We start from the raw sequence: 21278 nt of genomic DNA, 5'->3' as shown, positions 1-21278 counted from the left end.
TTAGCTTCTGAACGGGATTGCAAAGTCACCTGGCTATTTTTATACCTCTTTTACCTTGCTTCCTGCTTGTAATATATATCCCATAGAGGACAGTGGTATTTCTGTATGCAAAGAGCCCTTCAACTGACAGCAAATGTAGTTGGAATCAATGTTAAAATCATAATAAAATTGGGGGGGGGTCACGCAAAATGGGGGAGATGAGATTTTATTAAGAAAAGTGCAATGGCTGCACGTTGTGTGTATGCTCGCGGCCCCGCCTTTACCCACCAAGACACTATGACTGACAGGCTCACTCTGCTCATGTCGCTGTCCTAAGTGCCAAGGTGCTGAAACCAACTGTGTGTGCTTGTCACTAGCAAATTTGCCCTGTGGTGTATTTGTAAGTCAAATAAAAGCATAGGCACCACAGTTGGGGTGCATGAAAATGCAAAGAACACACCCCAAATATTATATGAATAAATATAAATAAAACATGCAATGAAAAAGGTATGCATTAGATTGTTTTTTTTTTTTTGCGCTTCTTTGACTTCAGGAGAACAACCGTTTCCTCTGCGACTAACCTAACTCAAGGTATCCACCAGAGGTGGTGATGGTTACCATGGCAACACCTGCCGTTGGCTCCAGCACTAACTTCCACGAGCGCAGTTAATCCGTTTGACAACAGCAAGCACGCAGTCGGCAAAAGCCGTCTGCTCCTCACCAACCGACCTCCTCGCCGTCTGTGTTCCGCCTCCCACATGTCGAGCGGAACCCGCTTGACACCGGCCACATTAAGCCCGGCGATATACGGGCGGGGGTTATAGAGACAGCCGAGGCCTCCCGAGGGAGGCGGGCATAAGGAATGCAAACAAAGCCGCCGGGCAGCTCCATGTACCTTCGTTGTCCTTGAGGGTGAAGTTGGGATTAACGGACATCTGGCTGGGCAAGGCAAAGGAGAAACGTTGTCCGTTGGCAAAGTCGTCCTTGTCCACGGCGCTCACCGTCTGGATCACCTGAAATTGGACGCACCGACACAAGGTCGTTAGCGGGAACAGAAAGCAGGCAATGAATCCAAGATGGATGCCAGTGTGTGTGTGTGTGAATGTGAAGCCGGAAAAGTGTGGCGTGAGGAGTTCAAATATCTCGGGGTCTTGCTCAAGAGTGCAGTAAGGCGAATCGGTGCAGCAACTGCAGTAATGTCGATGTGAAGAGCCAGAAGGCATAGCTTTCGATTTAGCGGTCGATCGACATTGCCCACCTCATCGATGGTCATGAGTTTTGGCGAGCGGCCGAAATGAGTTTCCTCCGTAGGTTGGCTGATGGAGCGCAAAGTAGAGTGGCTAATTCAAGACTCTGGATTCTAGTCTGATCTAGCGGTGTCGTGGGCATGCCCAGCTAGCTCGAGTCCTCTGTGTGCCTGAGATGGACTCTTGACTTCCTGACTGACTGACTGCCGATGGATGATGGATGGGGTGGCTTTAACGTTGACTCTCAGCATTCATCAGCGAGTTTTAATCAGTGTTTAATCACCTTTATTCGCTGTTTGCTGACTGCAACAAAACCACACATATGGTATTATTTATGCAAATGAGGGCCAGTTGGCGCCCGGTAATTAGCGCCCGCCTGCCAACCAATGGGAGCATCCCCGCGTGGCGTGATCCAAACGAGTCGCGTTCTTTAACGTGTGCAGCCAAGCCTTGCCGTGCCATTTAACACAACGTCATTCCTCGCGCTTAATCCGCAAGCAAAGCCTCGGCGGCGTTTTAATGCAAACCTTAATTCAGACTCTCCCCAACTAGTGCAAAATGATTAAAATGTTGCTTTATTCCGACAGCCAGTTGGCCTCTCAGCCATTTCCATGCGTCTGATTGCTCTGTAGCTCAAACAGGGGAAAAAAAAAAAGCTTAATTCAAAGGAATCAAAGAGCACTGAGAGCAAACTGAAGCCGGCTTCCATTGTGAGCTGCCACAGTTTGCACTGAAGTGCTGCTTTTAAACGAGCCTTGATGAAGCGGCCGCCCAGTGAGGCTTCCTCTCAGCCACTAGCTGCTTCTCCGAAGAACCGTTTACAGCAAAATACATTCAAAAAAAGACTAATGGCGGACTTGGGACGCTCACCTGTCCGGCTCGCGTGCTCTCGCAAACGATGATCTCCTCGTCGGCGGCCACTTGTGGCGCATTGTCGTTGACATCCAGGACCTGCACGGTGACCAGGATGTGACTGAAGAGGCCAGGGTTGTCTGGCGCAGACGAGGGAAGACAAAATCAAAGCCAAAGGTCAGCCGCTACTTGACGCTGTCGTCTGTATCCGCACACGGACCGGCCACCATTTTGTGCCTTCGTACTGTAGCTATAGAAACCCACGTCACATTCGATGTCGATAAGATCCAGATGGCAGATTCTAACCTTGCATTGTGGTGGCAGTATTATCAAAACTGAATAGGGAGCATTATTTTTTAGATCAAAAGCTTTAGAAGGGAAGTTGTTGAAAACCTTGGAAGATTGGAATCTGATCTTCAGCAATTTTGCATGTAATTTTTTATACATTTCTACCCATTGCGCAACATTGGTGAAGGCATGTGATGCATTGCTGTAGCAAGATTACCAATACAAATGTGTAACTGTCAGGTTTCAAAGTTTATTACAGAAAATAAATGATTATAGGAAGGTCACGCGGAAGTGAATGATGGAATGTTTATGTTGGCTCCGTCTTGTTAAGAGCACCGACAAAAGGCTTCATCTTGCACATATTTTTGCCTGGTAAGTTTATTTTCCCTTGTCCTTGCGCATTCAAAGCCGCCATATTTCTGCCTTCTGCAAGCTCATGCCTGCATGCTAATAAGCGACGGAGGAGATAATAAAGCATTAGCATGCAGCACCTCGGTTGCTCGGCAGTGGGATTTGCCTAATTGTGATTACAAATTAGCCAAGTTACCTGATAGCTAAAGTTAGCCGGGCCTCTTTTAATTTAATTAATTGTTACATGTATGAAAGGACAGTGAACAATTGGGACTAATTTGATTTGCTAGTCAATTAAAAGGAAGTCCTACTTGAATACATTCTAATCAGTATGTAAATGATCTTCATAACCCCGAGTAAATGCGCTTGGCAATATTTACTTTATCGTTTTGCTGCATCAATGCTTGAAGAGTAGGACAGAAAAGAAATGTGCAACTATAGAAATCCATTAGTATTAAAAAAAAAATGGCCGATTAGTCCATACCGGCCTAGCTAAACAGCGTAGTGTTGGAGTATCGATGGAGTATCAGCGGGTACCTACCAACCTCCGAGGCCATCACAGTGATGTTGTGCCAAGCCGTGTCCTCCCGGTCCAGAGGCTGCGTGGTCCTGATGACGCCGCTGATCTCGTCGATTCGGAAATAGTTCGGACCCACTTCTTTTTTGTCGATGAAGTACCTGAAGACAAGTACCGGGAATCGTTCAGAGTACATCCACAGTCGCCATACGGCGGTGCAACAATGCTCTGGCGACATCTCGCTGAAGCATCAGCGACACGCCATCTCATTAGCGGCTTCACGTCGCCGCCGGGTGCTGCGAGGGGGGGGCGGGCGGGGGGATCGCATGCATGAGTGTCACAAAATGAGATACCTGTGCAGAGTGAAACCCTGGATTAGTCCGCCGCCTCGGGGCTGCTATCTGTCTTTCCCATTCCCACTGCCTCACAAACTGGAAGTTTAGAGCGCATACAAATGTGCTAAGCACTTGTATCGCCTGCGGTTAGCTCACACTGTTAGCACCCGGAAAAAAAAAAAGAATCATTCACGCAAATATTCATGACATCACGCCAGGCTCGGACCAGCTCGACTCGCATGGTTTCTTTGCAACGTTCCGTCTTACCTGACGGGGCTGTTCCTGCTGTCGGGGTCCCGAGCCGTGACGGCGCCCACCTCCGTGCCTCCGGGCGAGTTCTCGTACACGTCCATGATGTAATAATCCAATGAGAAGACCGGCGCTTCGTCCACGTCGCCTACTGTGATCTTGAGAGTGGTAGTGTCTTTGAAGGAGCCCAAGTAGGAATAACGGGGGTCCACGTGGGTGTTGGTTCCCTCGATGTGCAGCGTGTATGTCTTCTTTCGCTCGTAGTTGAGGGGCTGTCGGGACGGGGCGGAGCGAAGATGTCAACACACGCCATGTTGACAAAAGTGCCTATTGAAACAAAATATTGACCTTTTTGAGCGTGATGATTCCGTCTTTTGTGTCCCTGTCAGTAGCAATGGAGAACATGTTGGCGCCCTCAGAGTTGATGATGCTGTACTTGATGTCCGCGTTGGCGCCGAGGTCGTCGTCGTTGGCTTTGATCTTCCCCACCGGCTTCCCGACTTGAGCCGATTCGGGGACATACTGCTGATAATTTTCTGCGGACAAAAAACGGATGTTAGAGCGACATTTTCGGAACACAATCGGTACCCAACGAATCACTGGGACGGTCCTGGGTTCCCATTGGGTACGTACTTTGTGGGAACTTTGGCGGGTTGTCGTTCACGTCGGTCAGTGTGACGTTGATGGTGGTGGATCCGGAGAGGCCGCCGACTTGGCCTGCCATGTCTTTGGCCTGGATGACTACAGTGTAGTGTTCTCTGGCTTCCCGATCCATGTTGGCTAAGGCAGTCCTGATGATCCCTGCAGAGACAATTTACGTTGTTTGTCATTCCCGGGCCAAATAGTTATCAAAAAAAAAAAAACTGTTATCAAAACATACAATAACAATTACAATTTACACCGTTTCTTGCGCACATTTTGTTGACTGACAAGCACAAGTCTGCAACGTGGGTCGGATTGGTTGGAAAACATGGCCGCAATTAAGCAAAACAGCTTTGCAACTAATAGCCCGTAAGTCATCGAGCATTTGTCTTATTGAAACGTCGCAATTATTGCATTGAAGAGGTTCTTTGCTTTCACTTTAGCGCTCAGCCTTGAATCCAGGACTTTCTCACCTCTCCATCACATTTCCAACTACGGTGCACACACACGTTGAGCTAAAGATTGACTCGCGGCGAGTTATCGAATCCAATAAGCGCGCCTCACAATTTCCTATACGAGCGTCACAGTGAGAGCGCTGATTCACTAGCGCCGCGTGGAACGAGATGGAATAATGTTGCTACGCTCACACCCTTCCCCGAGTACCAGATCTGACCATTCCTCCTCCTCTTCCCGAGCCCCGGCACCCTGCGGCGACCATTGAACTTGTGTTGTTGTGAACTTGTGAACCCTGTAATAATACGCATGACTGGAAACAGCGGGACCCTGCGTGGAAAACGTTGTTGATCGCCAAAGGGACAAAGAAAAAAAAAAAAAAGAAACACTCAGCGTTCTCTCGCCTCCTGCTGACAGTTGACACCCACTGATTTGTTTGACAGAACACTTTTTATTTCCCACCGACGCTTGATGAGAGGAGTTTGTAATATTGTGCAGTCGTTTGCATGAGCCGCACAATGCGCCATCTCGTTTGAAGACGGCGACCGAGTTGTAGGTTGAATTAGTCCTCCAAAGACGGCTTTCATTTCTTTGTCAAGCCGACAACTGCGGTTCAACAAGAAACACTTGATGTTGTTTTACATAAACACAAGTGGCTACAGCTAAGAATGCTATGCTTTAACCCAAAGCTTCCACGTGGACGAAAACCTTCATTTCAACCAACTAGAAATGCATCAATCAGCCCGTTATGCAACATGGATAAGACTAACACTGTAGTATTATAGTATTTTTCCAAAAGTGAATAATAGCGTCTCAGGTTTTGCATGATATACCGTATTTTGTGGACTATAAGTTGCACAAGGCCGGAAATGCATAATTCCCGTCTTTTCCGGACTATAAGTCACACTTTTTTTCATAGGTTGGCTGTTCCTGCGACTTGTACTCCAGAGTGACTTATAAATGAAAAAAACTGCTTATGTTACATAAACACTGGACATCTTTTCTGTTTATTTTTTGTGTAGCTGAATAACAATTGTGTTAGCATATCTTACATCTATTCAGCCTCTATTCTTTTATTGTTAGAACTTGCCTTCCAAGAAGATGTCTGTTTTGGTCAAGTAGTTTGTAAAATAAATTACTTGCAAAAAATGCGACTTGTACTCCGGGGCGACTTATAATCCAGTAATTAGAGTCAGTAGAAAAAAACATACATAAGAGTATAAGTTGCATTTTTTGCGGGTAATTTATTTTACAAACTACTTGACCAAAACAGACATTAAGTACTCTTGGAAGGCAAGTTCTAACAACAGGCTAAATAGGTATAAGATATGCTAACACAATGGTTATTCAGCTATACAAAAAATAAACATAAACAGAAAAGGTGTCCATTAGTCGCTCTGGAGTACAAGTCGCAGGAATAGCCAACCTATGAAAAAAAGTGTGACTTATAGGCGGAAAATATGGTATATACATGAAAACGAATGACAACTTAAAGAAAATGAAAGACATGGAGACCAATTTCCGACCATAAACACCCTTGGTATTCTTTTAGCAATGGACTCGACATGTAATATCCAGATCCTCTTACGTTACTGCATGGTACTAATACTCCAAGTCAACCGAGGCGTTTGTCTCCGTGTCATAGTGTAGCTTCAGTGTGAAATAGAAGTCAAACAACGAGACCGCTGCAGCCATTCAGGGACTCCAGCTAATATATTTTATTCAAGCTATTCATTTCAATGAAAGTCTCGACAAGCTTAATTTCGCTTTTTTTCCCGCCCCTTTTTTTACCAAAACGTGCAAATGAAAGCGCTTTCATTACTCCAAAAGGTCATTTTCCTTTTTTTCTGTGTCAAGACCCTGCAGACGGAAATGAATCCAGCGCCGGGCTGACTAGTCATTAAAAGTGGGTCAAGGAGGCAGCATTAAGAATGGTGGGGAGGGGGTCTCAGAGGTCACGTATCATCTGTCACGGCCGGCCCGGGCAGTTTGCGCTCATCAGCAATGAATCAGCACGGAGCGAGACGTCATAAACACAGCCATGCGTCTCGACCGCCGGAGACCGGAGTAGGAAAACGATGAGCTGTTTCCACGAAACTCTCCACTGTTTGTGTTTATTCGCATTTTAACTGGCAGGTGACTTTTAAATGCCACTGTACGCCGAATGGCCTCCTGTTTCAATGTTTCGAAGGTCATTTTTACACTAATCACCGATGTTGTGCCGCTTAAAGAGCGTGTCATTTCCTGCTTACAGCCTTGGAAAAAAAAAGGACACAAACTCCCTCTCTCGCTCTTTTCTATTTATTATTTCTATTCCATTCTTTACAACCAGTCGTTGGCGGCGAATGCGAGAACAATCAGGCGTGATTGTATAGTTAGTCCCAATGTATTCCAGCCTCATTAAGTGCGAGCCAAGTGACCTGTGCGCTGCTGCGGGCGCTCAAGTTTACAACACATCGTGCATCGCCAGCAGGGCTGCCAAGCACGCCGAGACTCGGAACGCTCGCCGGGAGGAAGGACAAGCACGCACACACAAATGACGCTAACTAGATGCAAAAATACATGAAGGCAAAAGTCATTTTGTTTACTCTTTTGTGTTTCCACAATCCAAAGCTGCTGCATTATAAATCCTGCATGGAATTGACATGTAAATTAGGGATGAGTAAGCAGCCTATTACATATTGGATATATCAATTAGGCTGTGCTGTGTAGTGGCATAAAAGGCATTGCGAGCTTGATAGAAACAACGCGCATAATAGCTCAATGATAATAAGGCTCTGTAGAGTTATTCAGCCATTTTGTTATTCTCAAAAATAAAAACATTTTAGTTTGTATGTATATGTATTAAAATAAAAACTTTGCACTAGCTTTGTGTTTAGGTGACCGGGTTTCAGACTTGTTAGACAATCCAAATTAGGAAGACACACAGGAATCCTAGAGCGAAGTCTTCACATCAAACCTTTCACTATGCTAACTGTGCTAACATCAAAACCTACACTTTCTAACTATGCTTCACATCAAACCTTACACTATGCTAACATCAAACCTTTCACTATGCTAATTATGCTAACATCAAACCTTTCACTATGCTAACATCAAACCTTTCACTATGCTAACTATGCTAACATCAAACCTTTCACTATGCTAACTATGCTAACATCAAACCTTTCACTATGCTAACATCAAACCTTTCACTCTGCTAACTATGCTAACATCAAACCTTTCACTATGCTAACATCAAACCTTTCACTATGCTAACATCAAGCCTTTCACTATGCTAACATCAAACCTTTCACTATGCTAACTATGCTAACAGCAAACCTTTCACTATGCTAACTATGCTAACAGCAAAACTTTCACTATGCTAACTATGCTAACATCAAACCTTTCACTATGCTAACTATGCTAACATCAAACCTTTCATTCTGCTAACTGTGCTTCACATCAAACCTTTCATTCTGCTAACTGTGCTTCACATCAAAGCTTACAGTATGCTAACATCGAACCTTGCGCTATTGTAAGCATGCTTCAAATCAAACCTTCCACTGCGCCAAGCATTTCAGTTCATAACATAAACAGGGTTTGATGTGTTTCAGGCCTGTTGGTGTAGAAATAAAAACCGTTCAAAACCACTTCCACACTTTATCGAAAGCGGCAAAGCCTTTTTCTTCCTGTCACCAATTAAACTGTAAAACTAGTGGGTAAACTTTGCGTGATGGTAAGGAAAGTTCTCGTCTGACATCTTAAAAGCACAGCCACCCTTTTTGCAAGAATCCAAGCACGGGTTGTTTAAATGCCAGGCCTCAGCGTGAGCTCGCAGTCTTGTGCATTTCCAAGCACTAAAAGCCTGTTATTAACTGCAGTCTTACTTCAGCTAATGTCCGAGAGACACCATTCAGTAGTCTGAAGTGCTGCTTGCGCCGTTGTGTCATTGTGTGGGGTTCAACCACAGGTGAGGATAAAGTCGGCGGTTCCGCGTCCCCACTTGATACATTGCAAGGAACAAGGCTGCATTTCACTCTAAAGTGGAAATCTTTCACAATACCACAAGACTTCTTTTGGAGTCGCTGAAAGGTTGCGTGAGCGTTGCACCCTTGAACCCTCCCCGGACCACAATACCTCCCGGAGAGTCTCGCCGGAGTCCGTGGGTTCATTTAGAAAATAATTGAGAAAGAGTTGACTTCCTTGAACCTGAGGCCAATTTGACACAGCGAGGTGGTTAGCCTTTTACCCAACCCCCTCCTCGCTCTATTAAAGCAGATAGCATCGCACGATCCACCTCTTTGTCTGGCAGCAAACTTCTAAAGGAGGACAATCTCCTGGGTGAACAAAAAGGATTATAGAAGATTACCAAAACCGCCCTTCAATCTCCGGCTTCAGGAATCCCGGCTCGTCCAATTCCGCGTTATCCCTCAGCGGTGCGCTCTTTGCGGCTAAAGCTAGATGACAATCAAAGCGTGGCTTTTTTCACTATTTTGTCATCCTCAAAATTATGTCTGATTGACAGGATGACAGCTTGAGGCTTTGGGCAAAGTGTAACCGCAGAGGAAGCCTCCATCTGTGTCAGCTCCTTCAATAAAACTCCCAAATCCCACATCGGCAGAGAAATTAGCCTATTTAGGATGCAAGAAGGACCGTGAAGCGTTGCAAAGCAATGCAATGTCGGAATTCTCTGAGACTCGGGCGGGCGAGGTGGACGTGACGACTGACGGCAGCTTGGTCTTTTGATCGGGTTTACTCCTCTTCGGGAATCTGCTCCATCTTGTGTTGTCTGAGCGATTACATGTTTGCGTCAGTCGGGACGAGGATGTCTTCAAGCTCATCGTGGATTGGCTGCATGGCGGCAAACATGCAGATTAGACGTTTATACCGGTATACTTCTACATCTGGTAGGGGACATTGTTGTTGTAAAAGTAGCCTCCCCGAGTTAGAGTGTCAGTGAGCGGCAAAGCGGCAACTTCAAAAAGCCAGCGTTTGAGCGCCTGTCTTCTGAAAAGTCGGTCGAGATGATCGTTTTTTCTCACGTTTGGCGCTCATAAACAGGCTCATCAAAAAGGCCTCTTTTTCCTAACACGGAACAATTTAGCTCCAGTTTTTGTGTATTGGCATTCCAACATCACAGCGTCTTCCTGTTTACGTTCTTGCGACCAATAGAAGAGAATGGTGAGGTCATATGGTTTGTTACGGTGGCTTGTTTGGAGTCGCATACGTGATAGCAGGTTCCGAAAAGGAAATACAAGACATCAATTGCTATTCTCTAACAAGGACCGGGGGAGGTGTAAGCAGTCCCACCGGCCCCCACCCCCCCATGCTCCCCCACCCCCGTGTGCCACAGCGATAAGACTTAACAAGAGAACAAGTGGCATGCGAGCGCCACTTCCTCCTCGTCTTGCACTGACCGCTGGAGTTCTGTGCGTCCTAATTCGAGAGCTGAGGGTGGATGGCCAGTGGCGAAAACAACCACTCTGTGTGTGTGTGTGTGTGTGGGGGGGGTGCAGCATGGCCTGGCTTTACATCGCGTGTCCAATCATCCGTCGGCCTCCAGCAAGAATTACAGCGCTGCCGAGTCAGCGCATGCAAGCTCCTCTTCTCGTGAGGCCGCCGCACGTAGGGAGGTGTGCAGCCAGGTAGATCCACAAACGATATTCCGCCCCCCGCCCTCTGTCAATCCTCCTCTCTCTCTCTCTCTCTCTCTCTCTGGAGGGGCCCAGTGAAAATATGCAGCTTTTCATTTGCGCGCCGTGTTTTACAGCGGCGTCGTGGTCTCGGAGGTTGTTTTGCACGCCGCAAACAATCAATTCATAAGCATGTTTGTTGTTAGCATCGGCACACACACGCCCTCAGACTGGCGCACCAACGACTTTCAAACACTTTGCGAGACAAAAGGAGATCACAAAGAGACACAAAACCACTCCCGACAATGCATTTTTCACATCATATAAAAGTTATATGCCGGCCACTTTGGAGAGATTATTAACATTTAATAGCTTCTACTCCGGGCCTCTCAGACAAAAGATGGCCGCCCCGCCCGCCGCGCAGCTTTCCCGCCTCAGATGGCGAAGAACAACAACAACAAAAAAAAAAAAACAGTAAATGTCTGCTCCAGCCCCCAAGGAGACAATAAGTCCAGCAGGAGCGCCGGCGGTCCGCAAGTCGACTGTGCCTGCTTCGGCTTTTATGACGACGCGCTAAAAGAACAGTGTTCACTGTAGCGATGCAGCAAAGTTATTATCACGCATTTCATATTTATAGATGCTCGCTTTGTTGTGTATGTGTGTGTGTGTGTGTGTACGCATTTTCTATGTGTGTGTGCGTGCCAGGGACTGCACCTGTTTTGGGGTCCACGGAGAAATATGGCTGTCCTTGTAGGATGCTGTAGACGATCCTGGCGCTGTTTCCATAGGTGGGGTCGTCTGCGTCGGTGGCGGTGACTTGCAGCACAGACGTCCCTGAACACAAACACACGACAAAAAGTTTGGAATATATTGGACGTATGCCGACTTGATACACGTATGCTTGCCATAGTATTATGTAAACATGCTATGATGCTAAATGTCCAGGTTGGGGTGGGATGCCATGAGTAGAAACCGCAGTCGGGACTCGGGTGGCCAAATGTCGTCTTCCCAGGAAGCACGTCACTTCCCGGATGCAAGTGTACATAAAAACGGGCAAAAAATCCAAATCCCCTGCAGTGTGAACGTGGACGTTGGCTGTGAAATTGACAGCGACTCGGTGACGAAGCACCCATCCTCGTCTATGCCAATCAAAACTTTCATCAAATTTTGACTGTGAGAACAAAAGCTGTATTGATTCCACTCAGCGTGAGATCCAAGTAGCTGGAGGTAGGCGAGGTTAAGGAGCACATTTTGTTTTCGTCTTCTCATGGTTGTAATTTCCCAGGCATTTTTCCCTCTTCCCGGCTGAGCATCGATGAATTCCCGGGAGCTGCAGGTTATATTGAATCCTAAGACGGATCCCGGCGCTCTCATGCACTGACGCCTTCCACTGTGTTGCCGTGATGACAGGTCACATGAAGTCTATAAGAAGTGTAGAAATGCGGAATCAAACACACACCAATCATATAGTAAGCCGCACTGTGTGCGCGCGCGTGATGACTGTAAATTGAATCAGTGGCCATTTTTCAGGCGTTGACCTTCACTTGAAACAATGCAGCTAGCTTCTTTCATTCCCTGCACCCCCCCCAACCCCCCCGAAGACAAAGAATTATGGAGGGCCGCTTGCTTTATTTACTGTCGTAGCGCACAGAGCCTGACGGCCTTTGTGCTCCGAGTGAACACTCATCCACTGCTCAGCTAGCATTACAGGCTCCATTAACCCTTTACTGTATAATTACCTGATGAGTGCACGCCGAGCTTGTACGCCGCATTAGTAAGGCCAGGGATCATGTGACGAGACCGTGGAAACCGCTGAAGTGGAAGACGTGGTGACACGCTTGAGTTGCGTGCGTTCCCACGCTTGGGAAACCACCGTGCCGCGGTCCCGCTGCTTATGTGCAGTTATTGTATTTGTTGATGATCGTGTGAGTTGTTTGTCGGCCATCGGCAGCGCTCTAACTAACAGGTCGGAGTCACTTAAGCTTCTCCTTCCATTTGCTTCTTCACGCCAGCTAAAAGCTCCCCATTTCCTGCATTTGTACCACAGCCCAGGCGGCCATTAGACAAGATGGCGTGATCTCACCTCTTAAGACGCAGGGCGCCGATACGTGTCTTTGTGGTGAGTGTTGTTTGAGATGATGACCCACGAGAGTAGCTAGTCTAATGGAGGTTGCATTAGCATCCCGAATGTAAGACGACCCTTCTATTTCTGTCCTTGAAGCTCTAACACTCAGATTTGTGGGAGGACTGGAGACTTTTGCTGGCAAATGGAGGTTAGCATTAGCATCCCGAATGTAAGACGACCCTTCTATTTCTGTCGTTGAAGCTATAATACTCAAATTTGTGGGGGCACTGGCGGACTCGAGACTGTTTCTCTCTAATGGAGGTTAGCATTAGCATCCCGAATGTAAGACGACCCTTCTCTCTAATACTCAAATTTGTGGGGGCACTGGAGGACTGGAGACTGTTGCTGGAAAATGGAGGTTAGCATTAGCATCCCGAATGTAGGACGACCCTTCTATTTCTGTCTTTGAAGCTATAATACTCAAATTTGTGGGGGCACTGGCGGACTGGAGACTGTTGCTGGCAAATGGAGGTTAGCATTAGCATCCCGAATGTAAGACGACCCTTCTATTTGTGTCGTTGAAGCTCTAATACTCAAATTTGTGGGGGCACTGGAGGACTGCACCAACTGATTAATTGGTGTAAATAGTATTCCTTCATAGAAAACTACTACTAAATACAGGTTTTAGTATTACGAGACATGAAATAACTCCCCTATAGTCACCTTTACACTCCTATTGCCCCATATAGTAGACATAAGCGTAAATAGGCCATTAAATGCATAAATGAGCCATTTAATGCGAGTGTGGGGAGGACAGGAAGTGAGGTTCGGAGGTCATTCAAAGCTGCAGTAAAAGCCAACTCTGGTGCTACACTACAGTAACATTACTGCCCCCTAGTGATCCATGTAGGATACTGCATTGCATCTACTGAATGCCTTATTTTTCATTTTACTTCATTTGTCCATGATTTGTAGCGTGCCAATATAAGACGACATGTCCAATATTGGGGTCCATATGTTCCTCCTTTACGGTCATTGATTTCCTCACAGACTTTCATTGATTAATGTAAACATTAAACCGTCTATCGAATAGGAAGTAAACAGGAAGTAAGCAGGAACCATGCTTGGTTCACATTTAAATCCACGATAAGACTCGTACTCCTGTATTTATGCTCGCTGAACGATCTTCTTGTAATAAATAGATTCTTAATAATAAAAACCTAGTTGCTCACGTGTGCCCATGAGCAAGCTCCCAGATCCCAACATGACAAACAGCCAGCGTGAGCGTTCTACTCCGCTGTATGCAGCATACATACATATATACATACATATATACATGCATACATGTATAGCATATATTCCTCCTTGATGTGCATGAATACGCATGAAGTAAGATGGCACATATTGATTGTATATTAAGTGGGCGCCTGCAGCTGTGTTGACGCTTGCATAATTAATAAGCATTTACACCGTGCTGTGGTTTCATTGTGACGGTAAAGCATGTGGGGGGGGGGTTAAGGACACGTAGCCGTGATCCTCCATGCTGACAGCGTCCATCAAATCTGAGCATTATTGTCTTTGTCAATTGTTTTATCAGGCAAATCCGTAGTCACAGCAGCAGCTGCACCTTTTGAACATTTGTAAGACGTGCCGTGAAATACGAGCGATTTTGCCGCCAGGCCAAAACTCGCTGGACCGAGAAGAGGCCCGTCTTTTGTCTGGGAAAAAAAACAAGACAAAAAGATAAAAAATAGATGTTGTTGCCACATGATGCATGCGAGGCAGCGGCTCGTCTCCGTGGTGGAAGAAAGCTATTCCTCCTCCCTTGATGTGGAGTGGAGGTCTCCCCCGCTCCCCCGCTCCCCCGCCCTCCCCAAAGGTCTTTCTGCTTGGGACCGGGTCACAGCAAGCGGCTAATTATATCCGCCAGCAGGTTTTTGGCGGTAAAAGTGTCCGCAAGCCGCGTGACAACAATGAGCCGTGTCAAGTCGTGTTACTTTATACAACCACCACTCACCCACTTCAGACATTTCGGGCACCGTGGCTACAAAGGGTCCATCTGGAAACTGTGGCGCGTTGTCGTTGATGTCTTGGACTTTGATGATGAATTCCGACTTGGGTTCCAGCGCCTCCTCAGTGTTGCGGTCCAAAGCTTGGGCGTGCAGGACATAATGCGATTTCTTCTCCCGGTCCAAGCTCCTGGTGGCGTGGATGTCCCCCGTGACCTCATTGATCAGGAATATCGTCCCCGCGCCTTCGCCGCTTAGGATGTAGCGGACGGATCCGTCGCCTTTATCCGAGTTGGAGTGAAGCTGCAAGGGAAAACAGAAGGGAGGCAGCATGAAGGCTTTGAAGTGTTTGATCGTTTTGCAGCCCCGAAATACGACTTAAGCCAGGTCTATGTAGTACTGGATCAATGGGCGGCGTTCAACCACGGTTCTTAGGGTTTTATCCTTAAGCGAAACATTTGAACATATCTGGGAATGCTTTTTAAAGCATACTTGTTTAGTGCTGCTGGTGTACTGTACACCCTTCTCAAAGTTTTAAATTCTACTTTTATTTTGAAATTTATTTGACAAAGCAGTACAATCAAAGTCAAATTTGTAATATAATTATGTAATAATAATAAATACAACAGAACAAATACCACCGTACCACCTCTATTCTCGTTCAAATCCTTCCATAAGCTTCTCCAATGGTCCAGAAATCAGCCGCCCGCATCATCACCGCTTCACCCCCATCCAAAATCCTTCTGTGTACATTCAAGGCCATACACCAGCTCGGCACCCCCCACACACTCACCCACCTCCCTGATCTTCTCCTCATTGGCACCTCCTCCTCTCCCTCAGATCCTCCTCCTCCATTCACCTCACCGTCCCATCTGCTCACCTCAGCACCAGTTTTCTGCTGCTCTGCTCCCAAACTTTGGAACGCTCTCCCACCGGCTATCCGTGACATATTCCAAACCCACATATCAGGACTTCTCACATCTTTTGTTTAACTTTGGATCATTTTTGTCCTGTTTTAGGTGTGTTGCTGTTATCGGCATGTAAAATGTCCTTGGGTTCCTAGACAGGCGCTTACAAATTCTTACAAAATGCATTATTGTTATTATTATTACAGGGCCCTAATAATATTTAAAAGCATTTTTAGAAGGTTAACAGGTTTCTAATTGTGCAAATATTCCAACCACGACAAAGGAGGGATAACTGTAATGCCATCATGATGGCAACCCGAATATACGACCTCCCTGAACAGACAACAGAAGTATGTACACTCCATCAAAGGCATCTCTGTGCCGTGTGAGTGACGGGAAGAAAAGCTCAGACTCCCTTGTGAAGAAGTTATTTGATGCTACGAATATAAGACGACACATCTTTATCCGACTTGGAGGGAAAGATATACCGTCTTATATTCAGGTTAACTTCCTGCAACTTCATCTATCCTTGTGTGTTATGTCCCAAAATGAAATCCCTTATAGATCTTCAAATTTAGGAATTTTGAATGCCCAAGGGATTCGGTTTTTGTTGATTCCCAAGTAAATCTTGGTTTGTAATTGTCTTAGCGTCCCACGTCCAAACCCCTAACCAATGTCGTTCCATCCCCGCCGTGTTCCAAAGATCGTCTTCCAATCCTGACATTTAAGTGACCTCAGATAACAGAAAGTCACGCTCGGCGTCTGGCTCGAGTGATGATGATGATCAAGCACGCCGCCGTCTGCACGGCATCCACCTCTGCTGCATCACCGAACCCCACGCTGCTCAATTATTCTACCGACGTCTATACTCCGACATCAACACCGCGATGCCGACCTCGCTCAAGAGCAGGGGGGGGAAATCAACAGACAAAGGGGCGCTCGGAGCAAAGATCTATGAGGCGCCTCCAGGCTAGGAAGCAGTCCTTTTATTAAATCCACCGCAGAAAGCATCATACATGTCCACTTTATTGTTGCGCCAATGGTTCTCAGGGTACTACAGCAGTGCAACCTCCGTTTTCATCATTAATTCCTTCTCAAAAGGTTCGACAAAGAGTGAAACGCACGGAAACCCGAGCAATGTTTCTCATAGGAAATCATGGAAATCCAATGAGTTTGTTACAAACAACCCAAAATGGAAATAAAATATGCATTTATTGCCGGCACGCTGAACTTTCTTTGGCCTATGGCAGCTTATTTAACAGCAAAGTGGAGGACATTTTCGTCTAAAACCGAATCATCCGAAAACCGGGGCAGTTGAAGTCAAACAGGGCTTGTTGTTGCCGATACCGCCACTGATACTTTGGCATGGCAACAGTTAAATAACACATTAGCAACTAATAAATAATATGTAATATCCTGCACTGGCCACCTGGTGTCAGTAATGTCACTAATGTTCGCAGAGACACACAAGCACCAGACTTGATCACCGGAAAACAACAGGCTTTTATTGCAGGTTTGAATTATCTTACCGCGGGCACAAAAATCCCGTACACTTTTTTGACCATAACCCACGGCAACGTAAAACTCAACTCAGAACCGCTGATGTCACTTCCTGTGTAGCTCTGGCAATAGCAATGGAACACACAGTAACACACGCTAGCACGAGCCATATTTATATGTACTATTGTGTCTACTATATTGGGTAATTGGAGTGTAAAGGTGACTGTAGGGGTGTTACTTCACATCTGGAGGGCTCTAATGTTAAAAGCTGTATTTAGAAGGCTGTAAGAAATGCTTGTATGCGCTAAGTATGAAAATATTCGGTTTATTAATAAGGAATTTTACTTTCGCTTATCACGGTTGGGTGTGGAACCCATTAAGCACGGTAAAGGAGGGATTAAGACTTCTTATTTCTTATCAACACCGTATAGCTGGAATGAGATAGTCGTGGAATTAAATCAATTCATTACACTGCTTCTCCTTCAAATGTGTCAAAATATTCTCATGTAAGAATAGATACCAGTATAAAACCCTTGGTACCAGTAGTGTCTGTATTTTGGTACGGACCAGCCCATCACACCTGGCAACATTTGCATGTGAACGTCAGGGAAATGAGTGAAAATAAGGAAATTTGATCTTCTACCAAAATGTTCTTTTTTTTCCCCCAAAGATAGGAAAGATTCAGGAAACTATTCAAAGGGTTTGCCGCCCAACGCTATCGTCTACCCAGCGCCTCGTTGATTCTGAGATGAAAGTAAAAGACTGAAAATCAGTTTCTCTTCTTTTAAAAGGCAATTTTGGAATCATTTTGGCAAGCGTCTGACGTAGCCTTTAGTCTCGCTTGCAGGCAGGAAGCAGCGCTCAGCCCTCCTCCCAATCAAAGTTATTTAACAACTAAAGGCTGCCCGAGCATTAGCGCTAATCGTTAGCATTAGTCATTAGGGCTCGTCATTAGCGCGCCGCAGTCATAAGCATCAGTGCGTGCTTCTGCTCTCGCAATTCCCCAAAAGCAGCGGTCGTGCCCGACCTCCCGCCGCTTATTTACTCCCTTCATCAAAGCCCAAAACCAAAACATGGACTCGCGGCTACATTCCTGACGCACCATTTCAAATCCTCCAGTCCATTTGTCGGTGTGCGGCGGCGGGGGCGGGGCAGGGGGGGGCAACACCAGATGATTTATTTATGTTATTAATTTTTGGTCATGCAGAAAATGTCCTGACTGCCCCGCAGAATGTCATTAGCTTCCACAGGAAATGAAGTCCAGAGGACCAAAAACATGGGTGTCAGAAAAGCGAGAAGTATCTTTCACCCCCCCCCCACCTCACGGGGCAACAAAACAAGGGATTGTGTTTATCTGCCTCTCTCCGAGTGACTCTATTAAAGTCTAGTGGAGAAGATAAGTAGCGTGTAGCAGCTGGCAACGTATTCTGTTGTGTGTGTGTGTGGGGGGGGGCTTTCAAGAGAACACTGTCGGCTATTTTTTTTGGGGGGGGGGGGTAGCAAAGCATGCTCAAAATTTCATCACCTGGGGAAGCAACATGAGCAAAAATGTAACATTGTACCTTTGCGGCTAGTCAGGTGACTGATTATCGCCCGTTATCGTTTCCTGATGCTTTCTAACGACACACATCTCGGACCCCCCCCCCCCAAAAAAAAAAACAAAACATGATATCCAAGTTACCCATTTGACTCCGTCACTAAGTTCTTGGAAAGACTAGTGACCAATTAGTTCGGTGGTCCTATTGTGCTCCATGGCGGTCATGTTTTTCAACCAACCTTGCTCAAATTTGACACGCCCATGCTTGTCTGTTTGTCACTAAATGTGTGTACCAAATTTGGTGAAAATTCAGCCAAACACCTTAAAGTTTTTGTCGAGCTGTATGTGAAATTCCAAGTAAATTGAACGTCATGTTTGAATAACAGTGCCACCATGTGGTGAATTTGTGAAAATAACAATAGCCGCGTGGATCAGTGTATTAAAATCCACTATCACCAACTAGTTTGGAAAGGCTAGACTAGTGTGTGATGATGACAAGGGATAGTTTGTTTCGGGACAAAAGCCACAACAAAAGATAGAGAGGGAGACTGACAAAGTGTGTGACAAAGGAATGTTTAATTGTGACACTGAAGAAGACTACTTTAGTGGCTTTACTTTGCGGAGGATGACTTTTGGATCCCATCCCTTCATTTATTTTTCTTTGACTAAAATACAATACAAATGGGCATATGTCAGACGTAATGATTAATTAATGTGAAAACTGTGATTAATCCCATTTAAAAAAAATGAAAGTAATCCTTTGACAGCCCTAATTTGTATACATTTCCAGCACGCATTATCCACAAAACATATTTAGTCCCAACACCTGAGCTGATTTTGTCGGGTCGGGTTTGTGTAAAAACCCCAACCTGCAGCAGATGTTCCTACAAAAATAGACCAGATTGCACCTTTTTGAAGCTTGGATCCGATCCACTCACAGAACCAGAACCTTTACCGTGACCTTCATCCATCTTCCTTCCTTCCAAAGCATCACTGGACGTGTCGCTGGCGAATATCGACCCAGATGGTTTTGATGTATGTAGTTCTATGTGATCTATACGTTTCGCTTCTCTCTCTCTCTGTGCTGCTGTTATGGACTCTCGTAAAGCGCCGTCATCTCGACACTGCGGTAGCAAAAGGGATAAGTACGTCATAAAAATGGCGCATGTACTCGTCTACAAGCATCCTATCGGTCCAAAACACTTTTATTTGGACAACCAAGTCATATTTGACAGAATTGCACCGCAGGCTGAATGCGGTGGGTGGTAAACCTGCCGATGAAAGGGGTGTTTGGGTGACCTTTGCCCTTTCACATTCACCGTTAAGTGAAGGTAGGACCTGTAATTGTCGCTTTTATACCTGCACTTTGGTTATCATCATCATCACCATGACGACCGAGCAACCCCACTTTGGAAAAACATCTGAGCGTTCCTTGCCAAGTCGCTATCGGCATCAACATGCCGGCGTACAGTGGAAGCCGGGGATTACGGCTTGCTGGTGATGCATGCCTTGGCTTCCGTATTTGCAATTACCGCGGGGCTCAAGTGGGGCGGGGTTGACTTTTCCATTAATCCCGCTTCTTACACACCTCTCTCAAGAGGATTTAATCACTTTTTCTACGCGATTGTTGTCGTGATCGCCCGCCCCTGCATTTCGGCCGGCCTCCCAATCAGGTGGAATTGATTTGTGACGGTCATGGTAAGCCCCTGATGGCGCAGCCCGCCGCTAATGACCAGCAGACAGCCCAAAGGGTCGGGGCGGGGACGGGGGCCTAATGGTCGTCGTTAGTATGGGAATTTCTGCACAGTAAGATTTCTTATTTATAAATTTTATATTTTCATAGGTGGCTGCATGGCGGACGAGTGGTTAGCACGCAGACCTCACAGCTAGGAGACACGAGTTCAATCCCACCCTCGGCATGCCAGGTTAGTTGCTCGGTTAATTGGCGACTCCAAATTATAAAGCTTATAATGTATCTTTTAGTTGGGAACTGATATTTTCCAGAAACCTAATTATTAATTGCCGACTCCAAATTGTCCATCGGTGTGAATGGTGTGAATGAAATTATGTTTATAATGTATCTTTTAGTTGGGAACTGATATTTTCCAGAAACTTAATTATTAATTGGCGACTCCAAATTGTCCATAGGTATGAATGTGAGTGTGAATGGTTGTTTGTCTATATGTGCCCTGTGATTGGCTGGCCACCAGTCCAGTGTGTACCCCGCCTCTCGCCCCAAGACAGCTGGGATAGGCTCCAGCACCCGCCGCCACCCTCGTAAGGATAAGAGGCTAAGGTATAAATGAATATTTTCATAGTTAGAGCATATAAAACCTGCTTACTAACTTTTTCAACATGGTTAGAGCCCTCTAGACATGACATAACACCCCTATAGTCACATTGCGTACTCCTGTTTGCTTACATATGCATGATTTGATGGAATGATAGAATGAAATCATCTGTTTTTAATCATGTAAAGGCCCGTATGTCTCCAAAACTTGTTGTGTTTTATAACAAAAACAATTAACGAGTGCTAGTTATTAGTAATGAGACTGATCAATGATTGTTTTTTTTTTTATTTGATAGTGTCGAATGAAAAAACGACCAAAAATGACTGAAAGAAGTGTGAAATATGGAGGAATAGTGCCGTATTATCTGTCACTAAGTCTCGTGTTTACCAATCGAAAGGAAGTTACGTAACCACGAAACGCCATAAACCGAGAACCGCCGA

General features: G+C 45.8%; 1 protein-coding gene and 1 long non-coding RNA gene across 5 annotated transcripts in view; one reads left to right on the top strand and one right to left on the bottom strand.

Moving 5' to 3' along the window:
- The window catches only part of LOC131109040 (uncharacterized), a 271033-nt gene that overhangs the window by 64427 nt on the left and 185328 nt on the right, over window positions 1-21278 (top strand). For 2 of the 3 annotated variants that reach the window (XR_009120622.1, XR_009120624.1), the window contains exon 8: window positions 20391-20472. The exons of the other annotated variant lie outside the window; for it this stretch is intronic. This is a non-coding gene — a long non-coding RNA (uncharacterized LOC131109040). The remainder of the gene's footprint in view (window positions 1-20390; window positions 20473-21278) is intronic. 3 annotated transcript variants of the gene reach the window in all.
- LOC131109039 (cadherin-18-like) overlaps window positions 1-21278 on the bottom strand; it is a 102471-nt gene that overhangs the window by 10040 nt on the left and 71153 nt on the right. For both annotated transcript variants that reach the window (XM_058060576.1, XM_058060575.1), the window contains 8 exons: window positions 14611-14905; window positions 11243-11362; window positions 4452-4619; window positions 4167-4354; window positions 3837-4090; window positions 3259-3395; window positions 2097-2218; window positions 875-992 (listed from right to left, as the gene is read on the bottom strand). In XM_058060576.1, the coding sequence (XP_057916559.1) occupies window positions 875-992; window positions 2097-2218; window positions 3259-3395; window positions 3837-4090; window positions 4167-4354; window positions 4452-4619; window positions 11243-11362; window positions 14611-14623 (1120 nt within the window). In that variant the 5' untranslated portion in view covers window positions 14624-14905. The remainder of the gene's footprint in view (window positions 1-874; window positions 993-2096; window positions 2219-3258; window positions 3396-3836; window positions 4091-4166; window positions 4355-4451; window positions 4620-11242; window positions 11363-14610; window positions 14906-21278) is intronic.

This window comes from Doryrhamphus excisus, chromosome 21 (assembly GCF_030265055.1).
Source record: "Doryrhamphus excisus isolate RoL2022-K1 chromosome 21, RoL_Dexc_1.0, whole genome shotgun sequence".
Lineage (NCBI taxonomy): Eukaryota > Metazoa > Chordata > Actinopteri > Syngnathiformes > Syngnathidae > Doryrhamphus > Doryrhamphus excisus.
Note: the sequence above shows the minus strand (reverse complement) of the source record. Positions and strands in the feature narration are given on the sequence as shown.